The sequence below is a fragment of the Haplochromis burtoni genome, unplaced genomic scaffold (assembly GCF_018398535.1).
Source record: "Haplochromis burtoni strain Fernald_Lab_line unplaced genomic scaffold, NCSU_Asbu1 Contig_211, whole genome shotgun sequence".
NCBI classification, from domain to species: Eukaryota; Metazoa; Chordata; class Actinopteri; order Cichliformes; family Cichlidae; genus Haplochromis; species Haplochromis burtoni.
The window spans coordinates 471,136-494,764 of record NW_024582572.1 but is presented as its reverse complement, the minus strand read 5'-3'; the positions used below and the strand labels follow the sequence as shown (position 1 = coordinate 494,764).

Below are 23,629 nucleotides of genomic sequence, written 5' to 3'. Positions count from 1 at the left end.
CTTCCTGCCTGCTCTCCGCTCACTGCTTTAGGAAACGTGGCCTTATCAGGACTCCAGCAGCACAGCGGTAGATGAATGACAGACTCCCCGCTTCAGCTTCCACTTCTATCCGCCTGTCAGTTAACGCCACAGCCTCAACAGACCCCGAAGCCTCTCTGTGTGTGAAGAACAATGTCTGAGGCTGAACAAATCCCGGCCTCTGCTTCGGAGGCCGCCGCATCGGCCGTCCTGGACGCCCTGAACGCCACGGACTCCAACGGGACCGAGGCGCTCAACGCCACGGCCAAATTCGTGGCCACCCCGGAGGGCACGGCTCTGGCGTACGGCAGCCTGGTCTTCATGGCGCTCCTGCCCATCTTCTTCGGAGCCCTGCGGTCCGTCACCTGCTCAAAATCCAAGGTAACTGTCAGTGGACCCCGGCGTTTGGGTTTGACTTCAGCCCGCCTCTCGTTAGCCTTCAGCGGCTAGCTGCTACAGCTAACGGCTGGCTAACTAGCGGCTCACCAGGATGCTAAAAATAATATTTTTCCAAAACAAATACAAAAGTGGGGGTCGCGATAGAGTTAATTGAAGAATGATGTGCTGAAATTATCGATAAAGTTGGGAAATACGCGTCCAGACTCCGAGTGAAGGTTTAAAGATCCAGCTGTTTGATTTTACCGGTTATTTCCAGATGCTAATTATGCTTTTAAAGTCGTTATCTGCACTTGTTGCACTCATAACCCTGCGTAGTGGGTGTCGGGTCCTCTGGTGTGTGTCTGTTTAAACTGTTTTTTTTTCCTCAACTTGTGCTTGTTTGGCGTGTGATGAAAGGATGTGTGCACAGATGTTTATTTACATTTCTCCTAACGGACTTTTACCTGGCTGAGTAACGGGGACCGCTGCCATCCGGGTGGGGAGTAGTAACTTAAAGTTGTAGTAAAAGTTGTACAGTGAGCCGAAAACAGACTGTGCTGAACGGAGTCGTGACATGAATACGAGGTTAAACCGACTGTCAGAAAACGCCATGCTAGCCTCGTGGTCGTGAACGCATCACCAGGTGATGGAGAGAGACGTGTACTGTTTCTGTTTGTTCTCGTTTTGGGGTTTTTGCAGACATGCGCAGTTAGCTTAAAGTAGAAAAAACCTCCCACATCCTTTGAACGGCCGGGTGGAGGTGATGGAGGTTTTTATTAGTGACTCTGAGGACGCAACACAGCTGGCAGAAAATCACGTTAATCTGCATAAACGGAAGCTGCTAATAACAGCTGTGAAATGAAACCGGCTGCTGTTTCAGGTATCACCAGCAGAGACACACCCTGCTCTAACGGTGCTCTGCCTTTATGGGCGCACTGTCTGGGGATGCATGTTAAAACTACCTGTCCTGCAGCAAGTGTAGGATCTGGTGAAACGGGGAAAATTCCCCATGCTCTGATGCACAAAGTTCGGATTTAAGAGGGAAAAGTTGGAGCATGAAACAGAGTAATGTCTAGACTGAATTCTCAGAGAGGGTGATATCTGTGTGACGGTCCAAGTGAAGGAGCAATATCAGTTTGACCCAGAACCTGATCTGTAACCGTGAGAAGCGTGGAGAGATCAGACACATTCAGAAACTTTAAGACTAGATTAAACTTTGACAGCATGTAGGCCGGAGCTGTCAGGTGTTTTCCGTGTGCTCTGGGACACACCTGTTTCTGATTTTTCCAGAAAAAAGTTTTGATGACGCTCTTGTGGGGATTCTTTAAAAGAGTACTTAGATGCTGAACAACAGTAAGCAGAGTGCATCAGTGCTCTGCTGTGGCACACCCGCCCAATGTTTTTGGCACTATAGGTATTTAAATTTTCAGATTTACACATGACAATGAGACAGAAGAGAATGACTTTAGATGTTGTTTTCTTCTGTTTGTATACAGAAGGCATAAAAACGGGTTTCCGAGCAGAGAGAAATATTCAGTTCCCCTCAAGATGTTTTAATTGGCTAAAGACAAAACAGAAACTAGATGGATTCTTGTCACGTTAGGGACAAATGTACCTTTCCCCTGGTTACAGCACAAGAGTAAAACCACTTTTGATGAATTTCGGTTTGACATGAGCTGCTCAGTTATTGTAATGCCAGAAAGCTTCACCTGTCTCTCAGAAATGGCTTCAGACTGAACGCTTCACGCTGCTCTGTCATGTTTCTCATTTTCTGTCGCTCGTTTCTTTGGTTTTTGACGTTTGCCTTCACTGATGGTTGTAGTTAACGTAGACTCTGTTTTATCTCACTGAGTCACAGCGGATCCTGTCACTCGCATGTAACGCATCCACAAACCGAGGCGGACGTGTCACGCAGGGAGAATTGCGACATTAATTGAAATGAGACGTAAACAGCAGTAACTAGACTGAAATCATAACCACGGGTGTTCCTTTGGTCTCTTTAATATCAGCGGCTGCTTAACACATTTGCAAAAACAGGAAGCGAATGAAATCTCGCGAGGAAGGAGAGAATCTGCTCGGTGGCCTGAGGCAGGTGTTTCACAAAACAGGATCGTACTCGGTGGGAATGAGATGGATCGAGATCACAATGTTCACAGAATGGAAATAATTTTACGAAAGGACGCAGTTTCTGTCTTTTCTTACATGAAACTATTACACAGCAAGTATGAGAGTGTCAAGTTTTATTGTCATGTGCAGATAAACCGTGTAGCCACGTTTACCCATAATGACATTCTTTGGCTCCTCAGCTTTACATGAGCAAATAGAAAGTGTGCAGTTATATTAAGAAAATAGCAGGAGTGATAATAATGATAAAGAGAGAAAAGTATTAAATGTTTAGAGATAAAATATATGTTTAAGTTAGTAAAATACATTTATCATTACAAAGTTGAAATGATAATTTGACATGAAATTTCAAAACTAAATGTTAAATTTTATGTTCAGTTTGGAAATTTAAAGAACAAAGTAACCATTAAAACGTCAGCTGGTTAGGTGTTGAAAACAGCAGGCAGTCTTCTTTCGGGGGACTATTTTTAGTTGTGGATTAATTTTCCAGTGGGTCATTTTGACCCCAACCCTACATTTATACATCCTACTGTGAAATTGTCAGTTTGCTAATTCTCCATCTGCTCAGTTTCTTCACACCGTTGTGAGGAAGATGGAAAATAGTTTGAAATATGTGGGTTTTTAACATTATAGGCTTTGTTTTGATTGTAATTTGTAATTACTGCGTAAATAAAGCACCTCATTGGGAGAATTTTCAGTAATGCTGAGAATTTAAATATTTTATAGTTCTTCACAAAATAATTTAAACCTACAAACGGGGTCTTTGTTCACATTTAGTTGGAAACGGAAAAAACAAGGTATGAAAATCAGCCTGACTGTGTTGACTTCATTCAAATGTGTTGTTTATTAAAGCATTACAGAGATACAATGCTATCTGTATTTGGCATTAAATGATCCTAGAAAATTGAAATACAGTATTGAATAATTAATTCAAATCTTTCACCGTGTTATGGGATGGAGCCTTTAACAGTTATTGCAAAACACATGACAGGGGTTTGTGATGTTGCAGAGCTCTGTGTGTGCGCACTTACCAATGGAGGTTTTCTTGATGATGTGTGAACTCTGCAGAAGTTTGACTATAACCCTCCACACAGCGCTCTGCTCACTGTACGGGGATACTTGTCTCATTTTAATACATCTGTGACTTGTATGGCTCTTTCTGTGGCTCCTCAGTGTTTCCTTCTCCTCAGCATTACAGGCTCTGCCCTGTGACATTGGGATAGCAACACTGGAGATGAGAAATACCTGGAGCTGGGCTGTAAACCCTCTGGGTGACGACTCGGGTCGTACCTCTGTAGCAAAGATGTGTGGGGGGGTTTAAACGCGGTTTTGTGCTGGCGTTGGTAAATCTGACAAAGTCTCTGCCTGAGCCTCGGGTGATGTTCAGTTTAAAGTCTGCGTCCATGGCATCCTTCCTCTCTTCCTCCGTTCTTCCTCTTTCTCGCTGTTTCTCCTGTCAGCCATCCTATAATATGAATATGAGTTCAGATACATCAAAGCTTTTATTCACTGAAGCTGTTGCCCTGTGTAATTCCAGCAATGATGATCTGTTTCCTGTATTGGACACCTGTTTGCTTGCTTTAATTTTGGGCCCTGCTTCCAGCCCTGCTCCTGATTGCCGATCTGATCCTCTCTCTCCCTGTCTGTCTGTGTGCACATCTGTCTGTCCACCCATTCTGTTTGTCTGTCTATCTGTAGGAGCTCGGAGAAAATGATTACGATTCTGGGTTCAGAGTGAGTATGAGAGCCGCTGTGTGCACCAATACACCCAGACACTGTTGGTTTCCAGCACTGACACAGCAGGGATTGCATGAACGCAGAGGTGTTGGGTGGAGCCGGAACAACAAACTGCTCATCAGCTCACGCTTGTTTCAGTGTGTGTGCTGTCCAAAAGCAAACAGACATGTGAAATAAAAGGAACGCCTGCAATGGAGAAGAAGAGGGGCAAGAACCAATCAGATTTAGATTGTTTTCTGTTTTTCTGCACTGATAAGTTAAAAAAAGATCATCTGCTGTGGCTGATAATCCCAGCTTATTCCTGCCTGATATATTCAACTTTATTGTGTCTTAGTGGGTACAGCTAGCTGCGCACACGCTCTGTAGGCGTTAGAGAAAATGAAACGCGGTGCCAAAAGTATAAACACGTTTTTGAAACGGGTTCAAGATTCTGCTGCAGGATTTCCCAGGAAATTGTCTAAAACTACTTCAGGAAAATTTGTGCAGAAAGGAATTTATCAGAATGGGGGAAATGACGTGTCTAAATATGAAGGTTGAGTAAAAGAAAATACGAAATTTAACAGAGTAATGTGCATTTTGATGGCCGCATTAAACTGTCCTCAAACCATCAGCACGGCATTTCATGGGTGACGTAAGGAATCGATAACGCTACGTGAACTTGATTACTTTAAACGGCCTCTTTGGTTCGGCAGTCGCGCACAGACCGCGGCGTCTGGATTACATGCAAAGTTCCACTGAAGCTTCGCCTGCGTCCCGACTGCACTGATCACTTTTAGTCTGGTTCAGGTTCATGCAAATTGTAAGCCAGACTTTAACAAAAACAAATTCAAAGCAGCACATAACACAGACCGGGGGGGATGTTGGCAGGAAGTCCTACAGCAATGCCAGGAACCAGTTTCATGCACAGAGGACTCGTTAAAGAAGCCAAAACCACAAACACAGCCTGCAAATAGAATAACGGCTTAAAGTAGAAAATAAAAGGGAGTAAAAATGACTGGACTCAGTGGAGCCCAAACACTGGTACATAAAACGCACAACCTCACAGTACTGAGGTTTATTTTTAGAATATTAACTGTGCAGGAAGGTTCCTGCGACTAACCTCGTCCTCATGTAGATCTTAGCAGCGTCTAACTCGCACTAACACGGTGTTACTTCAGCCTGTTTGCTAACAGCTGTGTGTTTGTGGTACATGTAACTCAGTCACCTGCAGATTTACTGGTTTCTATAGAAGCTCATGTTGCTTTAAAAACATCTTTAGTTTCAGGAAAGACAGGATGTTACCATTTAGAAAATGTTTGTAATATTAATCCTGCATTTACTGTAAACTTGAGCTTTGGATTATAAAGCATTGGTTTGTGTAGGATTCCTCTCCTTATCCCTCTACTTCCTCCTCTGTCCCAGTTTCTGTCTCAGGTGAGTAGATGGAGGAGAATATAGATGGAGGTGACTCTCAGGCTTCTCTCTCAGGGCTTCTGTCAGTCTACAGTAGCTCTTCTTTTCTGTGATCCGACCCGAGTGTGGAAGGACGGCCTGATCGGGAGGAGGACAGGCCTCGGTAGAGACAGGGAGGTGCCCTCTGGCATGTCTGTGGAAACGCACATTTCTGCCATTGTGTAATTATTGCAGCGCTCAAACCCACGCTGGTGTGATGGCTGTATCCTCCAAAGCCTTTCATACCACCAGGAAGTCCCAGCTTTCAGAAGCTTTGTTGCTAAATGATGAATATCCACACGAGCGACGCCTCGATAAGAATCAGATTTTATCACAGAGGCATAGTGTTCAGTGTTCGTCTGTGGGTCTAACTCAGGCTGTCACTGAAGGTTAAACTCGTATCAGTTTGTAGCATGACGTGAAAAACACACTAATATTTAATATTTACCTGATTTGTGCCCGTGTGCCTGCCATCAGTCCCGGTGAGCACTTGTTGGACAGTTTCTCCTTTCTTTCTTCAGCGATGCTCCACTGTCACCTCCACAGAGGAGGACGCACCGCAGCACGTTATTTTAGTATTTAGAGATTGGCTCAGCTCTGATTACAGCTGCAGTTACTTCAGGCTTTCTAAGCAAAACTGAGTATTTGACCCCCAGCATGACAGCTGTGCAGGCAGGTTTGTGGTGCCTGTGTTGCCTCATTTCACGAGCAGCAGCCGGCGCCTCAGATTAGTTTGTGGTTGCAGAGTGAAGCAACTGCTTATTGCAGTGTTGGCACACAGCCTCACGGAGCCTCACACGGCCTCACGGGGCCTCACGGGGCCTCACGGAGCCTCACAGGGCCTCACGGAGCCTCACAGGGCCTCACGGAGCCTCACAGGGCCTCACGGAGCCTCACAGGGCCTCATGGAGCCTCACAGGGCCTCATCAGGGGCCTCAGGGTTAATCCCGGTATTTGGGTTAGTTTAGGCGTTAAACGTTGACAGTAACAGTTACATTACAACACATAAACTGTGGTCCATATAACCCTAATTTAAAATTGATGATCTTCATTTAAAACTTCACTGGTTTCTGTCTGGAGACTAGTTCATCTTCTTTCAGGTTAAATTTGTGATGGGAAGCTTTAGCTTGGTGTGGTCTCACCTGGTGTTTGGATTGGTGTGCACATCCCTGTCTTCTGGTGAACCTTCACCTTACCTGCTCATATTTCTGTCTCCGCTCCGTTTCTCCCAGAATGCAGCCGACATGCCTGAGACCATCACCAGTCGGGACGCAGCGAGGTTCCCCATCATCGCCAGCTGCACTCTATTTGGGCTCTACCTCTTCTTCAAGGTAAGTCGGCGTCTCTTACCTCGGGGAGAGCTGCAACGGTGCATTTCGTCAGATGAGGCTTGTTTTTGATGCTGGACGTGTGCTGTGACGCAGGTATTCTCTCAAGAGTACATCAACCTGCTGCTGTCGGTCTACTTCTTCGTCCTGGGCGTCCTGGCTCTGTCTCACACTATGAGGTACGTCAGAGAACGTGAATGTGTGTGCGAGTAAATCGCTTTGGTTTAACTGATGTTGGAGGTGACTCGTCTCTGTTCTTGGTTCTGTCTCTCAGTCCTCTGATGTCCAGAGTCTTCCCAGCATCTTTCCCAAACAAACAGTACCAGCTGCTCTTCACTCAGGGCTCCGGAGAGTCCAAAGAAGGTGAGACCTGCTGCCCGTTCCACCAACGATGGGAACAAACACTGTTTAAAAATACAGTTTAAAAGACCCAGATTCCTAAAAAGAGCAGGCAAATGTTTTTGTTTCACACAAAAACCCAAAACGTGTTCAAACTGTTTATTGCTCCGATTTAATTCTTAAAGTATTGCACGGCAAAGATGCCAGAGGAAGTGAATTGTTTTGCATATCGCTTTGAAGGAATTTTAGTCCAGTCTTTGGTTTGTGGGGTTTCGTGAATGCGCGGCTCTCTGAAGTCCTGCTGCAGAGTTTCATTCAGACTCGGGTCTGGACTTTGACTGGGTCACTGCTGCACGGTGATTCTTTTCTTATTCTGTTGGAGATTTGCTGCTGTGCTTGGATCCTCCTCTGGACCAAATGTTAGCTCAAGCATTAGCTATGAGACAGACGACCTCACGCTTGACCCCAGAATACTTTGGTATAGAGAGGACCTCACGCTCGGCTCGATGATTAAATCGCTGCTGTGCTTCCGGTTGGTGTGAGATGTGTGTGCTGCTGTGGATTATGTCATCGTTCCTTCAGATGAAGCTTCACTAACCTAAGCTGTGCTTTCTTTTTCTAACTGTGCTGTCATGAACTTTAACCTTTAACATGCTAACTGGGCCCTGTAGAGTCTGACATGGAAAGTTTTCAGATGAATAATTGTTGCCCTCCTCGCCTGTAAAAGGGTATTTTTACGGGTGGATGGGCCGAGGTGACGACCCGAGTTTGAATGCGATAACTCAGGAACGAGGCAACGCAGTATTTTCAAATTCATACCAAAGGTGCAGCTACTAATCTCGAATGAGTTAGAATCTCAGTGACCTCAGAGGTCTGAAAATCTCTGTACGTAGGTTTCAAAATGATACCAAAGGTGAATCTAGGACGGGCTGTCGAACTCCAGGCCTCGAGGGCCGGCGTCCTGCAGGTTTTAGAGATCACCCCGGGTCAGCACACCTGAATCAAATGACCAGTTCATTACCAGGCCTCTGGTGAACTTCAGGACATGTTGAGGAGGTCATTTAGCCATTTGTCAGCTGACACGTCTAAAACCTGCAGGACGCCGGCCCTCGAGGCCTGCAGTTCCCCATCCCTGAGCTAGGAGGAGGCTGACAGATGGCACTAGCAGCCGTCAGTATGTTTTAATTTTAGAATGATGGACTTTGTTGCTGATGATCACTTAATGAAGTGCATTTAACTATCAGCGCCTGGCTGCCACTTACCCTCTGAGGTCCCTTTGAAGCAGTAAAGAAACACATGATCTGTTTATTATGTCTTGATGTATAAAACCTTAGAACAGTGAATGTTGTTTCTCTTTGTCAGGACGATGATGTTGCTGTACAGGTTCATCTGCATGAGTAAAGTTTTGGAGTAAATCTTCTCGTTGAATCGTGTTTACTGAGGAAGCGACAAATGGCCTCGGTTAAAGTTTATTAGGTTGAATCTGTCAGAGCTGTAAGCATCTCTGTATAAATGTGGTTTATTGAACGGCCTTTTGAACCCGATTTAGGTCTTCTGACGTCTTTCACATTCATGTCTGACCTGCGTCTCTCCATGTCTCTACAGAAATAGTCAATTATGAGTTTGACACCAAGAACCTGGTGTGTCTGCTCATCAGCAGCGTGGTGGGAGTCTGGTACCTGCTCAAAAAGGTAAAAGCGACACGTGCAGCACACAGAGCTGAGCATAGCTGTGAGCTCCGACATGGCTGAGCTTAGATCTGTGGGGTAATGAATTATTTATGAAGCCCTAAATGACAGTAATGGTTAATCCACAAACATGTGCAAGTTTATAATCAAAGTGATATTTAATGTTCATGGTGTTTAAATCTTGTTTTTGTTGTTCTTGAATTTTTCAGTTTACTCTTTTACATAAAAGCAGTAAAAACAGTGAAGCACGTTATTATTGTTTTTTCATCAAGATGCCAAATTAGTTATTTACTGAGTAAATAGCTTTTAGTGCTTATGTTTGATTCCTTCCGGTGTGAAACAAAGAAAATCGACAGATTTTAAAATGTTTCCTGTTTTTCCGACAGATGGTATAAAATGTAAGCTCTAATTATTTCCATCAGAAATGATGTTCCACGCTGTGACATAGAGCTGAAATCTGTAATGCGATCGAAGCCTGCTGTCAGCTTCACTTTTGGCTTCTAATTATGATTTAAAGAATAATGAGGATAAAACCTCTGAATCCAAACTCGTTTATTTAGCTGAGACTAAAGAACATCTGGTCAACATCTGTATAAAGGATTCAAAAACAAAAGGATTTGTGTAAATGTGTTCGTCTCAGCCGCTCAGATGCGTCATTTTGTGCTCACGTGTGCGTGTGTATTGTGACATCACAGCACTGGATAGCCAATAACCTGTTCGGGCTGGCGTTTGCCCTGAACGGAGTGGAGCTGCTCCACCTGAACAACGTCAGCACCGGCTGTATCCTGCTGGGGGGGCTGTTCATCTACGACGTCTTCTGGGTGAGTAGATCACGTGTCCAGCTCAGGTAGTCGTACAGAAACGTTCCAGACGATTCGAGCTCAGCTCTGTCATGTCCAGATGTTCAGTTTCAGCACTTTGACACAATCCAGATGTTCCAACAATGACCCAGCATGAATACAGCTGTACATCATCCTTATTCTGTGTGTCTCCAGGTGTTTGGGACCAACGTCATGGTGACTGTTGCCAAGTCATTTGAAGCACCAATCAAATGTAAGTGCTGTGTATGACCGTGTCAGTCAGTTTTAGCTCCTGCTCTTCATAGACTTCACCCAGCTGACCTCCTGTCCTGCTGTGATCTCCCCCACCCGTCTTTGCTCCACTGCAGTGGTGTTTCCACAGGACTTGTTGGAGAAAGGTCTGGAGGCCAGTAACTTTGCCATGCTGGGACTGGGAGACATTGTCATCCCGGGTATCTTCATCGCTCTGCTGCTGCGCTTCGATGTCAGGTAACACTCGGTCCTTTCCTCTCAGCTGCCTCGTTTCCTTTGTTTTCTCTCATTTGTGGGATTTAAACAAGATGAATGTTCTTTATTCCCTTTCTACCTGCAGCTTGAATAAAAACAGCAGGACGTATTTCTACTCCAGCTTCCTGGCCTACATCTTTGGACTGGGCCTCACCATCTTTGTCATGCACACCTTCAAACATGCACAGGTACGAGGCTTAAAGCGCAATCACTCTTCTCAACTTTGTTTTGTTCAGTCTCTTCTCAAAACAGCCTCTTTGCAGTCAGTCGCATCAGCTCATTTTGAGGACTCGCAGTTACGGGCGTTTGAGTTCGTGTTGGACGATTCACGTTAGCAAACGCCGCATCGTTTGATAATTTAGTCTAACTCGTGATCGAGATTAAAATTCGATTTGTTGTGTATCCCAGAGTTCTACCTGCGTTCTGTTTGCTGTTGTTCCTTTCAGTCTAATTTATTCAAGCAGAATACAGACTTTAGTCTACTCAATGTCCAGAACTGCTCTTGAGCCAGGCTGAATGTTGTCGGGGAGATTTCCAGAGAGCTTTGAATAGGAGAGAGGCTCCGATTTAAGGGTTGGGACCTTTGTGTTCCTGCGTTATTCCTTTTATTGTCAGTGCAGTAAAGCTTCGAATTTCCAGTTTAAACCACCTCTGGGACCCTGGAGCTCCCCATGTGAAGCCGATGAAAACCACATCCTGTCATACCGACCAGAGTTACAGTCAGCTAATCTGCTCTCTTTTTTTCCTCTTATTTAAACAACTGATAATTGGTTGCCAAGAACATGAGGTTGATGAAGTGCTGCAGTGACTCTGTGTTCTCACTGGTCGGGACCTTTAACTTCAGCGTCCGTCCTTTGTTTAACGTGGAGTCTGATGTTTCCTGGAGGCGGACTAAACGTTGGCTTTATTAACAAACTGGGACAAACATGAAGTCTGATTTTGTGAGCAGCTTATTAAGTGAAAAGTCTGAAATTTTAATTTTCTGGAAAATCTGCTGTAGGTATTAAATTTGCACAGGGTGTGTTTAAGAAGCCGCAGCCAATAAAGCTTTAAGGATTTACTCGTCGCTCACAGCTGTTTGTTGTTGTGCAGTTTATTTATTTACAGACCAACATCCAAACAAGGGAAAGACACCATTAAATGCTGTGCTGCTGTATTTAGGATTTACAGTTATCATTTACTTAAAAAAGACCCGATGATGTTGCCCGTCTCAGTTTTAATGATTGAGGACGTTAAAAGCTGTTAAATCTCTGTGTCCAGCCCGCCCTGCTGTACCTGGTGCCCGCCTGCGTCGGCTTCCCCGTCATCATAGCGCTGTTCAAAGGAGAGCTCACAGAGATGTTCAGGTGAGTAACCACGGTGACCAACCACGGTGAGGCAGCAGGGCCGAGCTTGTTTTAGCAGGAAAACATGTTTCTGAAGTCTGAACATACGTTTGCACTAAAATTAACGAGCTGAGAGATTTATTTGTAATTACTGAAATTAGACTCATGAGGATTCTTTGTTTAGTGGATTAAAGGTTCAGAATCTCATGCCTGGTGGGCTGAAACCCTATTGGCTGTTTATTCCGGAATGAAGCTCTGTGATTGGACAGATTTCTTTCTTTTCTTTTTTCTTCGGGTATAATGTAAAATTTAAAAGTGTGATCTATCGACCAATGACACTGAAGCATTTCTGTTATTAAATGCACCAAAGTGCACGTCTGCTAAACCACATTTCTTTGTTTCATTTAAGAATAAATAAGATTTGGACCTTGACTTCAGCACAGACACTCCAGTGCAGGAGGAGGGACTGAAACCTCGGGGCCTGATTTAATGATAGTGTTTTAAAAACAGGAGCACCTCCTCAGTTTTTAAAGGATCTCTCAGTCTGGAGTTTAGTCTGCGCTGCAGGAACCGCCGAGGTTCTCCGAGCAGCAGTTTCCATGTTAAATGCAGAGTCTATGACGGCTCCTTTGTATGTTCAGGTGCTTCTGTCAGCAGACTGAAGGTCTCCTGCTCATCGACCTCATCATTTCACTCCCTGCTCCCATGTCTGTTTTGTACTTTCTTACATTTTTTCCCACCTCTTCTTCGCTCCCATCTTCTGTTTTCATTCCACCTTTCCGGTCGGTCTTTATCCTCCGTCCTCCTCGTTTGTCACGGCAGTAGAGCTCTATAGTAACTTAGACCTTTAGAGTTTAAGATGATTTGCCACACTCTGTCGTTGCCTCCTTTCTTTCTCACTACTTTTATCATCTCCTTTTTCTTTCTCTGTATTTTTCTTTTATCTCCTCTGTGTCTCCATTTCCTTCCTCTGCTCCCCGTGTCCCCCCCCCGTGGTTAGCTATGAGTCTTCAGAGGAAGTTCTTCCCACCTCTCCCAGACTTACTTCTTTTCCAACCGTCAGCGGCTCTCCCGCAAGCCTGGCTAGCTCCATGGATGCCGTCTCTGTGGCGACAGGCTCCTCCCCACGCCACCGCAGATTACAACCTACCTCGATGTAGAAGCCCCGCCCCTCTATCTTTACTGTCCCCTTCTCTGTCTCACCTGGGCAGGTAAAAAGCCCATTAATGAGCCCATTAACCTGCTTACATGAAACCATCGCTCCATCAGATTCATCTTTTATAATATTAATAAAATCATGAAGGAGGAAAAATTCAGCTGATCCAAAGGTGGGGTGTTGTTAGCTTGATTAGCACTGGTAAAGCAGACAGGTGCAGTGCACAGACACAGGTCGCTGCTAATTAACCGAGAAATGAAACACGATGATACTGTTTGTTCCACCGATCTTTACAAACACCCGTAACTTTAGGCCTCGAGAAAATCCAAATGGGTGATTTATTAGAAAAGCGATCGCTCACCTTTCAGTTGTTTTAAGGTGGAGATTGGCGAGAATCCAAACTGTTTGAATCGGGGTGTTTGAGCCTCCAGAGGCCATTAGAGGAACTGCAGCATTGGATTCATATTCGTGAAACACTAACATCGTCCTTCTTCTCTTCTTCAGGTATGAGGAGTCATCTGAGGAGACTAAAGAGGAAGCGACAGAATCAGAGAAGAAGGACCAATAATATCCATGTCGCCCCCACCCCCTGCCCTCCCTCCTCCTTCAAACACTTTTCATCATCAGCCTGCTGCCACCACATTTCACTGAAGCCCCGCCCCCTCCAGTCTCTCCAGCTTGTCAGCCAGGGGAAACGGGGCTCATGTTGCCAACGCGTTTGTCTCTGATAACCACGGGAGCCCGACTGTTACCCGTGGTTACGACTGCCGTCGCGCTGCCAACGATGATGTTTGTAATTATTAAAAGTCGTTTTGGGACCCGGTGCCTACCACGAATCCTCTCACACAGGACCACGAAGTGGCGTGTCAGGGAACACCTGTCCAATCGGATCTCATCGTGTGTTTGCAGCTCGCCGCTCAGATAGGCAGAGAAACGAGAAGGAGCGCTTGTTTTAGCCTTTACACGGCCCCGAGCGTGGACGAGTTGGACGGAAAAACGAGCGCTGCTGCCATTTTCTTTCTTGTTTGTTACTTTTTTTTTTTCTGAAACCCTCAAACAAAGAACCGCTGACGATTGTGATGATCCCCAGAATCTGATCCTGTAAAAAAGTCTGGAGGCGTGGGAACTCTCCAGATGTGGTTCTTTGTTTCCGGGTGTCTCTGCTCACCAGGCGCTGCTCACACTGCCATCTGCTCCGTCAGCATCAGCTTCTTCTACTGGTTTTATCTGTATTTGTTTCTATAATAGGCCAGAATTTTAAGAGGGAAACGGTTTCAGTTTTTTAGGTATACAGTTATGTTGTCATTTGTTAAAGCTGTATTGTGTTTACATCCACTTGTCTCCATGCTGACTGTACATGTGAGTTCTCCCTGTCTGTCCAGCTGTTTGCCAGAGAATAAATCTGCTTTCCAATCAGGCCTGTGGTGCTAACGTGGCTTCAAGTTAAACCCTGCAGCTGTAGGTCGTAGGGCCGTACAGCTGAGGCGGAGAAAGGAAGTAGAAACAGTCCGAGTATTATAGGTTTAACCTAAAATATGGTTCCTGTTCCTGACGAGGATCAAATAGTTGGTTTGTTTTGGAATTAGGAAATTGGAGGTGAATTGGTGCACAGATGAGAGCTAATATCGTAGACACGTCTATAAAAGATGAAAGAGTTCCAGTTGTATAATGTGTTGGATTAGTTAGATGAATATTTTATGGCTCTTCCCAAAGTCAAGAGAGCTGCAACAAAGTCCCACGAGGCTCATCCAGTCTTAAAAGCTTCCCTCTGAAATTCAAGAGAAAGTATTAATTTAGTTTTTGTTTTGTTTTTTCTTCAAGAAACACAACGCAGGTTGTTTGCTATAAAGCGTTGAGGCCAATGTGTGACCAGCTGCCACTGGGACACAACTGAATACAAGAGCAGCAAATTTAGCTCAGTAATAACAATCCACCTCTCGCCCAATGGTAGCTGGGATAGACTCCAACCTGCCTGTGAACCTGACAATAAGCAGAAGAGGATGAATGGATATAAATTTATATAAATATTTAACTTACATACTTGAGTAAAACTGAGTTGCTGTTATCGCTGCAGCCCACACGTTAGCAATCATTGGTCTACGGCGTCGGTCACTAGCTTAGTTTAAATGTGAAACAGCAGGTTTGACCCGTCTGTGGCCAGTGAGCACGTCAGACCTGCCCTCACTGATGCCACAGTGGCTGTCCATCTTTTATTTACAGTCTCTTATGAAGGTTCTGGAGCTTTATTGCTCAGACGTGTAACAGATACACTTTTTGTGGTGACAGAAAAATGCCAGTGTGGTTTTGTGGAAAATGTTTAGAAACCAAAAGCACAGTTTGGATTTCTTTGTTGAAAACGAGGGGGCGACTTGAACTCCAACTGTGGTTCTTTAGTGAGAATAATTAGTTCTAGCTCCAGGTGTGAATGCTGCAGTGCAGCCACTCGTAATAAATAAATAATGATGACAAAAAGTAGTTAGAAACTAAAGGTACAAAATATTTTCCCTCAATTTCGCTCCTTGCTGTCCCTTTCAGTTGGAGTGTGTCTGGAATTTAATCAGCTGCACAGGTGAACTTTTTCCTGTGTGGATAAATAAAAACTGGATTCTTGGTTTTCAGTCTTAAAGTTCTGGCCTGTGAGAGAAGAGCAAAAGGAGGAGGCGGCAGACTGAACTGCCTTCACTGCCCAGCAAGAGGCATCATTCTCACACCTTATTGGTGAAAAGGTGCAATGGGAGGAGCTCCGTGGCTTCTTCGTTTGATAAGCAGTGAGAATGAGCCCAGGAGGCAAAGTGTCACAGGGTGTTTTACAAAAGCATCCTCAAACTAGGATCAAACTCAGAAAAATAGCCAAAAAGAATTCAGCAGAATCGGAGACATGGTGACTGTTGGCCTGTGTTACAGGTTCATTTCCAAAGTCTGCTGCTTGAAACTGCATTTCCCATAATGTCAACATATCCTACAACCGTTTCCACGGGATAAGCCAGTAAGCTTAACCTAATGCAAGTACAACTGCGATTTAATGTAATTCAGAGTTTCAAAGTAAAGGTTTAAACGGAAAACGGTCCTAACTTGTTTTTAAATAAAATCATATGCAGTTGCAGATAATTACAAAGTTTTCGGATGCTTGGAAAAACCCTGCCTAACTGGACATAATTAGCCTCACGTTAATACTCCCAATGTTATTGATTGTTATGGATGCTTTATTAAGAGATGCACAGTTTTGTATCAATGTAAAAACAAAATGCTCTTATTCAGCTCAGTGAAGTTCAGTAGCCACTTAATTTTAAATATAATGTACCTGAAATTGGTTTTTTTCTTCCTCTCTGGTTGTATTTGTGGTGGCGGCCGTTTTACGGCGCCAACTGTATCCGTTTTATTTGCAATAAAACTTTTGGTGTTTTGATCACCGCATAGAGAAGCATAACCTTTGAGTCTGGCTGCTTCTATGACTCCTCATCCACTGCTTGTATGTTCACCTTTAGAGATTTGGTGCTTAACAATTTAATTACTTGGCAAAATAGCACCTGAAAAGTGCATTTTTTTTTATTATCACGACAAAGTTCATTTGTTTGGGCATTTATACATATACTAAACTACATTGTCTTGTTTTGAGAACCACGGAGAAGCTACAATAGATCTCTGAGGAACTCCTAATTTGGGGAGATAATATATTTGAGGCTTGTAATTTGATTTAAATCTGATGTCTGACAATGGTAAACTCACTGATAAATTGGTTTTAAATTTGTCTTTTGAGGCTTTAAAAATATGGAAATATCATTGAAAATAAAATTGTTTAACATAAATTTGAATGTTGATGCCAAAAAATACAAATAATCCTATCTCTGATGCTCTAGTAAAATTAAAACAGTAAAGTGTCTGGCTTGGAAAGAAACTTAAGTCCAGTCGCTTTCTTTGCGACTTCCTCAAACGAAAGCAGTTTTAATGTCTTTTAGGTCCCTAGACACTTTTACTTAGTTTTATTGAATTATTTACTAGATTTGGGGAACAAACGTCACTTTTCTGAGGTGTCTCTGTGCCAAACACATGCCACTTGTAAGAGAAAATTCTAGAGCCATCTTTATGTGGCGTTTTAACGGACCGTTTATCTTTTAACTTTGACGGTCACTGAAACTGTAAGTGTAGGATTAATATTGGAATTTGTTAAAAGCAAATAAATGAATTTACCTCAAAATTCGGTTTTAATTTTTTTTTCCACTCTGGCTATTTTTTGTCGTTTTATCTTGAAATCCGATACCCGGAAGTCTTACTACGTTTCCGGTTGCTGATGCTAACGGTGCACGGTCGTTTGCTTCTGGCCAGTTTTAGGTTTTGCCTTAATAATGGGAGAAGCTGATGTGACGCTGAACCAGACCGACGAGAAGCCGCCGGATTCGGCGTTGGCTCCCGGAGAAGACTCGGTGGTGTGGAGCCACGAGGTGGAGGTGTGCCTGTTCCACGCGATGATCGGACATAAACCTGTCGGTAAGACCAGAGCTAACGTTAGCATGCGGCTAGCTGGAGCATCTCCTCTAGTTAAACCAGTTTAACTTGGACTGCTTTCAGGAGCCTCTGAATCAATATGTAAACACTAGGAAACCGTTAATTTCAGTTTATTGCAATAACAGGTGTTTAATGGAGGATGCTTATTTAAAAAGTTAAAAACCAGAGATTTCGCCTTGCAGGTGAGACGCTTAGGTTAGCAGGTCAAGAGTGAAACTGATTCTAAGGAGGAAAACGATTGTTAATTGTGTTTGGCAGGACAGAGAACCCAAAGAGGGAATTACACGCTGACTTCGAGATAAGTTGAATAAAAATCGTGAAATCAGCTGAGCTGTGCGGACTCTGAGGTTTACTGCTCTTTGTTTGTTTACTTCACTGCATCCAACCCATGGCCAGTATTAAGGAAGCCTAACCTAACTCATATTACACCGATACCTTTGACCAAACCTAACAATGCTCATCAACACCACAATCAGATTTAACCAACTGCTGCCTTTGTTTCCTTTAATGACGTCGTGTGTTAGTGTTGATCTCATCAGTATTTGAGTTCCTCTTTATTGGAACAGGTCTTGATCCTTATGTTACTTTGGAGTCTTACTGCTGTTACAGTCCAACTCAATTTACTTGACTTCTTTTAAGGGCCCACCACTGTTGCTTTTAACTTTTCTAATATTGTTTTTGCATTTATGCATTTTGAATTTATTTATTTATGCATAAAATACCTTCATACCGTGTACATTGTAACCCATTTTTGTAATAGAGCTATAATATTGCCTTCTGGATTAGGGCTGCCACAAACGATTATTTTGATAGTCGACTAGTCACCGATTATTTTTGCAATTAGTCGACTAATCAGATCATCATCCATTGGACTAAAACGTACAGCTTATTGCACCAGCAGCATCTGCTCTTATATAACTATCATTAGCTTACAGCTTTAAGTGTTTAAGGTATGTGCTAACTAAAAATAAAGACAAGATGATAGTTTATTAAATTTTAATGAAATTTGCAGATTGTTTCGGTGAGTTTAATAAACTCCTTGCTATCTAAAATATAACAGGACACCGGAGTAATTCTCGAGCATCTCACACTTCTGATAATCAGCTGTCTGCTTGACGTTTATTCAGCTGTGTAAAACTATAACTTTAATCTCAGCCAAACCGATTTACTCAGGAACAAATAAAATACTAAAAAAGCCAAACAATAACATTTTAAGTTATCTAAGTGACTCATATATCATGTTTAACCTGAGTAGCGAAAGACGGCGGTGGGTTTGAAAACGATTTGCGGGGAGTCCGGTGTTCTCACGGCGCTAGTGACCTAGCCCCCGGCTAGCTATCGAGCTAGTGGGTAACAGACGTCTCCGAAAACGTCGGAGCGCTTTTGAAAATATGTGGTGTCCTGATAAACTGAGCAGATATTTGAGGTTTACACAGCTACATTCTCGCCTGAAAATATGTTAAACGTTTATTTTGTGACCCAGAAAGAATAATAAGAGTAATATTAAAACTAACTAGCTGCCGCCATTGTTGGAAACTGAGCTGGGCGCGCTATGAATTCTGGGACACAGCTTCTTCTTCTTCGGGGTTTAACGGCAGCTGGCATCCTTGTACATGCAGTGCTGCCATCTTCTGTTTCAGTCCGTTATTACACTCTTAAATCCTGCTACTTATTCCTGCGTCTTTTGTGATCTTACAAAGCTTCAAACGACGCGTCGACTATTAAATCAGTCGTCGACGATTTTGATAGTCGACTAATCGTGGCAGCCTTATTCTGGATGGATGCAAACTGCATTTAGTTGCCTTGTACTTGTGACATGTGCAATGACGATAAAGTTGAATTCTATTCTATTTCCGGGTAAAATAAAGTCCAGGTGTTTGGAAAACTACACCACTTTTCTTGTGCGTCCAGCCTGGTTCCTCGCTGTGTGAATGGTTGAATGTAGTGTGCAGTTGAACATGCTTTGAGTGCTCAGTAAATGTGGAAAAGAGCTGTTTAAGTTCCAGTACAGTTACAGTTTCACTTCATATTTTTCCAATTTTTTTTATTTTTATTTTTGCTCCTGCAGTTTTGTAAGAGTAAAAAAGTTCAAAGAAGTCATTTAAAAATCCAATTTTGGATTTATGTGTAAACAGAGTGACTCAGTATTTTCAAGAAAGAAAACTCTACAAAAAAGAAGAAAGGTGTATAAAGTAGAGAAGCTAAGTCCCTCTAACTGAGGGAGGAGGATTATAAAGGATTTGGGTTCCTCTATAAAATACAGCTAATATGAAAAGTTATGGTCCAATAAATGTACTGATCTGGCTTAGCTGGCCTGTAGGTGGCTCCGTCAGACTGCAGGAAGGCAAAAGAGCCGACGCGCTGATGCGTTAATGTGTTTCCTGGGAAAAAACAGTGACCATGATGCAGTGCATGCTGTGTGTCTCTGTCTGCAGGCGTGAACCGTCACTTCCACATGATCTGCATCAGAGACAAGTTCAGTCAGAACATTGGACGGCAGGTCTCCTCCTCCGTCATCTGGGACCACCTGGGAACGATGTACGACATGCAGGCGCTGGTGAGGACGCACACACACATGCTGAGTGTTTGTTACATGCCGCGCTGAACGCGGTCATCACCACTGAGACTGTCGTTTCTCTGTGACGCAGCACGAGTCGGAGATCCTGCCGTTCCCAAACAACGAGAAGAGCTTCTCCCTGCCCGATGACATCATCCAGGAGGTGAAGGAAGGTGAGGGAACTGCCGTCAGAAATGCAGCTTTTTTAAATTGTTTACACCAGTACAAAAAAAGTTAACATCGTTTCTTTGTCTAAACGGACGCTAATTTGTGCGTTTGTAGGGAAGCTGGGCTCAGAGGAGGAGTCCAAAGAGGAGTTCAGGATGGAGAGAGAACCTCCAGCTACACATGAAGAAGGTACCAGACTGTGTCTCGCATTTAAGGTGCAGTCAGCTGGGGCGTCCTGGCGCCTCAGCGGTTCTTTTACACTTAAATTCAGAGTTAGCTGCTTGCTTTCAGACACATGTGCATGTGATCCACTGGGTTTAAACAAATAATACACAGCTTCATATAATCAAACATGTATTTCTGACCTCTCCTCTCCTCACGGAGAGCAGTTTGTCTGCTTAAAGAAGCATTTTGATACATTTTGATAGCATGTGAAGTCTGAAAAGGTTAAACCGACTCAGAGCGTCAGCCATGTGTAAGGCTTGGAGGTTTCATTGGGAGCTGCTAGAGTTGGTCGATCCGCTCTGTAGTCCAGTCGTTCCATCACACCTTACACCCTCCAGCTGCTTCTGCTCGCTCAGCAGATGATAGTGTCACTTGCAGAAGTTTGTAAAGTCAGACTTTGGTCAGAGCACAGCGCCCACTAGAGGACGTCTGGCCGTCGGGCGACCCTCGTGATGTCTGTTTCTGATTGTTTGGTCAGAGACATCAGAGACATTCTCACCAGTGTCCTGCTGGAGGTCATGTTGTAGCTTTGGCTGCACTCATCCTTTTCCTCCTTGGATAAAGGTGCAGATACGGGCCTGGAGGATCCACAGCAAACGTTCTGCTCCAGGTGTCGCCTCGTGCTACCAGTAGTGACACCGACACCAGCCAAGTGTAAATCTAATCAAATCGGTCAGAAAAGATGAGGAGAGATTAAAGTCCCAGCAGTCTTAGAAGAACATAAGCGACGAGGTGAAGTTTGTGCAGTCTGGAGAGTTTAGACCACACCAGGTTTTAATATGATCCTCCGTCTCTCTGCTTCAGGGAGTAACTCCTCTGTGAAGATGTCGGAGCGAACAAGCAGCATTCGGGATAAGGAGAGAGAGCGAGACAAGGAGAAGGGAGGAAGTGACGGAGGATCGTCGTCAGCGGCGACGGGAGGAGGCGGCGGAAGCGGTAGTGGAGGGAAGGAGGCAGAGAAGAGGAAGAGGAGTCGAGCGGCCGAGAAGCTCCTGTCGTCTTCCAACCCGGCGAGTCCGGGAGGAGCCAAGAGGAGGCGCACCTGAGCGGGGGACGGACAGAGACGGAGGAGCGCGGTGGAGAGAAGGAGGTGAATGTTGCTGCTGCCGTCGCAGAAGCCGAGCTTGCGAGCTTTGTGTCGTGTAATCCTGGAGTGAGGTCGTCTAAGTGCTCTCTGTCCTCTTACAGTCGCCCCCTCTGTGGCTGCTCTCTGATTGGCTGCTTGTCACCCGGCACCTGTGCTTTCATCTCATCGTGTGATTACAGTGGGAGGAAGCGACACGTCTGGAAGCGCCTCTGGAGTGTTTTTAGCGTGCAGACAGCTGACCCGACCGCAGCGTGAGCGGCGTGTGTTGTCTTATTGTTTTTAATGCCAAGGTTGGAGTTTGCCCCGAGTCTTGCCTGTCAGGCTACAAAGAAGCCATCCAGGAGTATTGAGCACATCGTCGTAAACTCTGCTACAGTTATGTCCTGTTGTTGTTTCCGTCCTTTTCTTTTACCTTTTTAAAGCCGTTTCACCTTGTAGTGAAGCAGGAAGTGGAAGAACGTTCCAGTTTTCCTCCATTTTCATTTAAACTTTCTCGGTTGTACAGAGGAGTGAAGGAGCCCGGGTGAGACGGGTTTCCAACCTTTACGCTCTTTTCGCTTCAGTAGAAACGAGAGTAGAAGTGAATATTCCAGCGTGCACCTGCGATCAGAGTGCACGCCATGTTCTCACAGCGTGTGAAATAAAAATAATTGAGTCTGTTTTCTGTTCTGATGATCATCTGCTTAGAGCAGCGGTTTAATGTGACAGGAGGTCAGCATGTTGGCTGTCTGAGCTGCGTGTTTGTTGCTGCAGTGACTGTTTTTAGTTTCTGATCATCTGAAACTGCAATAATTGTGTTTCTCTCTGAACTGGACGTCGCAGCATGTTGTACTTTTGTTTCTGTGTGAGGACACGAGCAGCTCCGAGTGATTCCAGTTATGTTTTTTAATCTTTGTTTCATTTGTGTCATTTGAAAATGCGTCTTCTGTGTATTTAGTTTAGCGTCGGCTTGTTTTGAGGCCACGAGAATCAAATGTTCCCTTTAAGTATTTTTGGGGTGTTAATTTATGGCTGCTGATGTGTGAAACAGCTGTTTGTGTCATTAAAGCTGAAGCCGAGTCTCCCGTCATTCATCGTTTTCCTGCAAAAATGTTTGTAAAGAGCTGAATGTTTAAACATTAAAACTTCTGCCCCTCTTTTAACTCCAAGTTTGTTTTGTTTTCAACAAAGTGGTCGACCTTTAATGTGAAGTTTCCAGACTGTTCGCCTTCACATTAAAGCTCCACAAAGTCTGCAATGAATACAAATATTCTAAATCGTGTCATTTTTGCGCCTCAGCCGTAAAAAGCTCACGGGGCATGTCATCGCCTCGCTGGGTGGCGTGGACGCCGAGTTTGTGAATGCGATAACTCGAGAACGAAACGACGTAGGATTTTCAAATTAATAGCACAACTGCAGCTGCCAGGAGGCTGAGGGCTAACACTGTTCTTAATAGTGCACCTAAAAATGAGACATCTATGTTAATCATAAGTAAATAATTTAAGCCTCTTTACTGCTCATGAGAAGCAGAGCTCCAGTAACTCAGTGTTAGAATATTTCATTTTCACTTGCGAGGTCAGAGGACGGACGGTTGCTCAAAGGTCCGAAGTCCTCTTCTCAGGTGAAAGTAAACTTTTTCTTGTTTGTGAAAATCTGATGATTTGTGGTGTCGTCTGCTCGTGTGGTTGGTCCGCTGTGCTTCATCACATCCAAAGCCACCGTTTCGTTCTCCAGGGCCTGCTGCTAAAACTTGCACCAAATGTTTGGAAGAGCACAGTTTTAACCCCACAGAGTCTCTGCAGTGTTGTTCAGAATGATGTGATCCAAAAACACAGACGAGCTGAAGGTCGCTGTCTAAACATCCTGGGCTTCAGAGACGCCGCAGCAGCCGCGAGCTCGACGCCTGATGCTCGGCAGCAGTTTAAGGCAAAGGAGCTTCAACCTACCAAAGTAAAATGATAAAGTACTTAAAGTCTGTTTTAAATGTGCATCACTGATTCGTGTCATTAAAAGACCTCTGCATCTTCTTTCTGCTGCAGCAGTGAAAGTCTTACTGAGACTATTAATGACAAACAGCCTCAGTGTGAGACGCTGTGACATCATCAACACTGGACATAAACCTGTTTCTGTCCTGTACTGTCGTCAATAGAAAGTTAGGAAAGTACGACATTTGAAGATAATTGCAGAAACAACAAACACGTCAGCATTACTGCTGCTGTTAGAGCCTCGGCTGTTTAAGCTGCAGTGTGCTCATGCAGACACAGGGGGGCGACCTCCCC

The 23,629-nt window shown here is 44.2% G+C and overlaps 2 protein-coding genes across 5 annotated transcripts; both read left to right on the top strand.

Annotated features, from left to right (window-relative positions):
• On the top strand, window positions 1-16,258 carry hm13 (histocompatibility (minor) 13). Of its 3 annotated transcripts, XM_005936593.3 has the most exons (12): window positions 3-399; window positions 4,219-4,254; window positions 6,921-7,019; window positions 7,113-7,195; window positions 7,291-7,379; window positions 8,961-9,046; window positions 9,739-9,864; window positions 10,039-10,096; window positions 10,212-10,332; window positions 10,436-10,538; window positions 11,611-11,696; window positions 13,336-16,258. In XM_005936593.3, the coding sequence occupies exons 1-12, from the start codon at window positions 172-174 to the stop codon at window positions 13,397-13,399; spliced, it is 1,179 nt and encodes a 392-aa protein (XP_005936655.1). In that variant the 5' UTR covers window positions 3-171; the 3' UTR covers window positions 13,400-16,258. The 3 variants fall into 3 exon arrangements, with proteins under 3 accessions (XP_014193659.1, XP_005936655.1, XP_005936656.1); XM_014338173.2 differs by lacking the exons at window positions 4,219-4,254; window positions 13,336-16,258 and adding an exon at window positions 12,676-13,301 and having other exon boundaries at window positions 1-399; XM_005936594.3 differs by lacking the exon at window positions 4,219-4,254 and having other exon boundaries at window positions 6-399.
• An 825-nt stretch (window positions 16,259-17,083) lies between these two features.
• Window positions 17,084-22,513, top strand: LOC102300041 (MRG/MORF4L binding protein). Of its 2 annotated transcripts, XM_005936586.3 has the most exons (6): window positions 17,085-17,316; window positions 19,770-19,891; window positions 19,983-20,064; window positions 20,174-20,248; window positions 21,089-21,374; window positions 21,473-22,513. In XM_005936586.3, the coding sequence occupies exons 1-5, from the start codon at window positions 17,175-17,177 to the stop codon at window positions 21,328-21,330; spliced, it is 663 nt and encodes a 220-aa protein (XP_005936648.1). In that variant the 5' UTR covers window positions 17,085-17,174; the 3' UTR covers window positions 21,331-21,374; window positions 21,473-22,513. The 2 variants fall into 2 exon arrangements, with proteins under 2 accessions (XP_005936647.1, XP_005936648.1); XM_005936585.3 differs by having other exon boundaries at window positions 17,084-17,316; window positions 21,089-22,513.
• Window positions 22,514-23,629: the final 1,116 nt, after the last annotated feature.

Excerpts from the sequence above, each read along its gene's own strand:
- hm13 (XM_014338173.2), top strand. The coding sequence starts at position 172 with ATGTCTGAGGCTGAACAAATCCCGGCCTCTGCTTCGGAGGCCGCCGCA. Across the intron at positions 400-6,920 it reads TCACCTGCTCAAAATCCAAG|AATGCAGCCGACATGCCTGA; the intron begins GTAACTGTCAGT and ends CGTTTCTCCCAG. Across the intron at positions 11,697-12,675 it reads GAGCTCACAGAGATGTTCAG|CTATGAGTCTTCAGAGGAAG; the intron begins GTGAGTAACCAC and ends CCCCGTGGTTAG.
- LOC102300041 (XM_005936585.3), top strand. The coding sequence starts at position 17,175 with ATGGGAGAAGCTGATGTGACGCTGAACCAGACCGACGAGAAGCCGCCG. Across the intron at positions 19,892-19,982 it reads TGTACGACATGCAGGCGCTG|CACGAGTCGGAGATCCTGCC; the intron begins GTGAGGACGCAC and ends TCTGTGACGCAG. Across the intron at positions 20,065-20,173 it reads CATCCAGGAGGTGAAGGAAG|GGAAGCTGGGCTCAGAGGAG; the intron begins GTGAGGGAACTG and ends GTGCGTTTGTAG.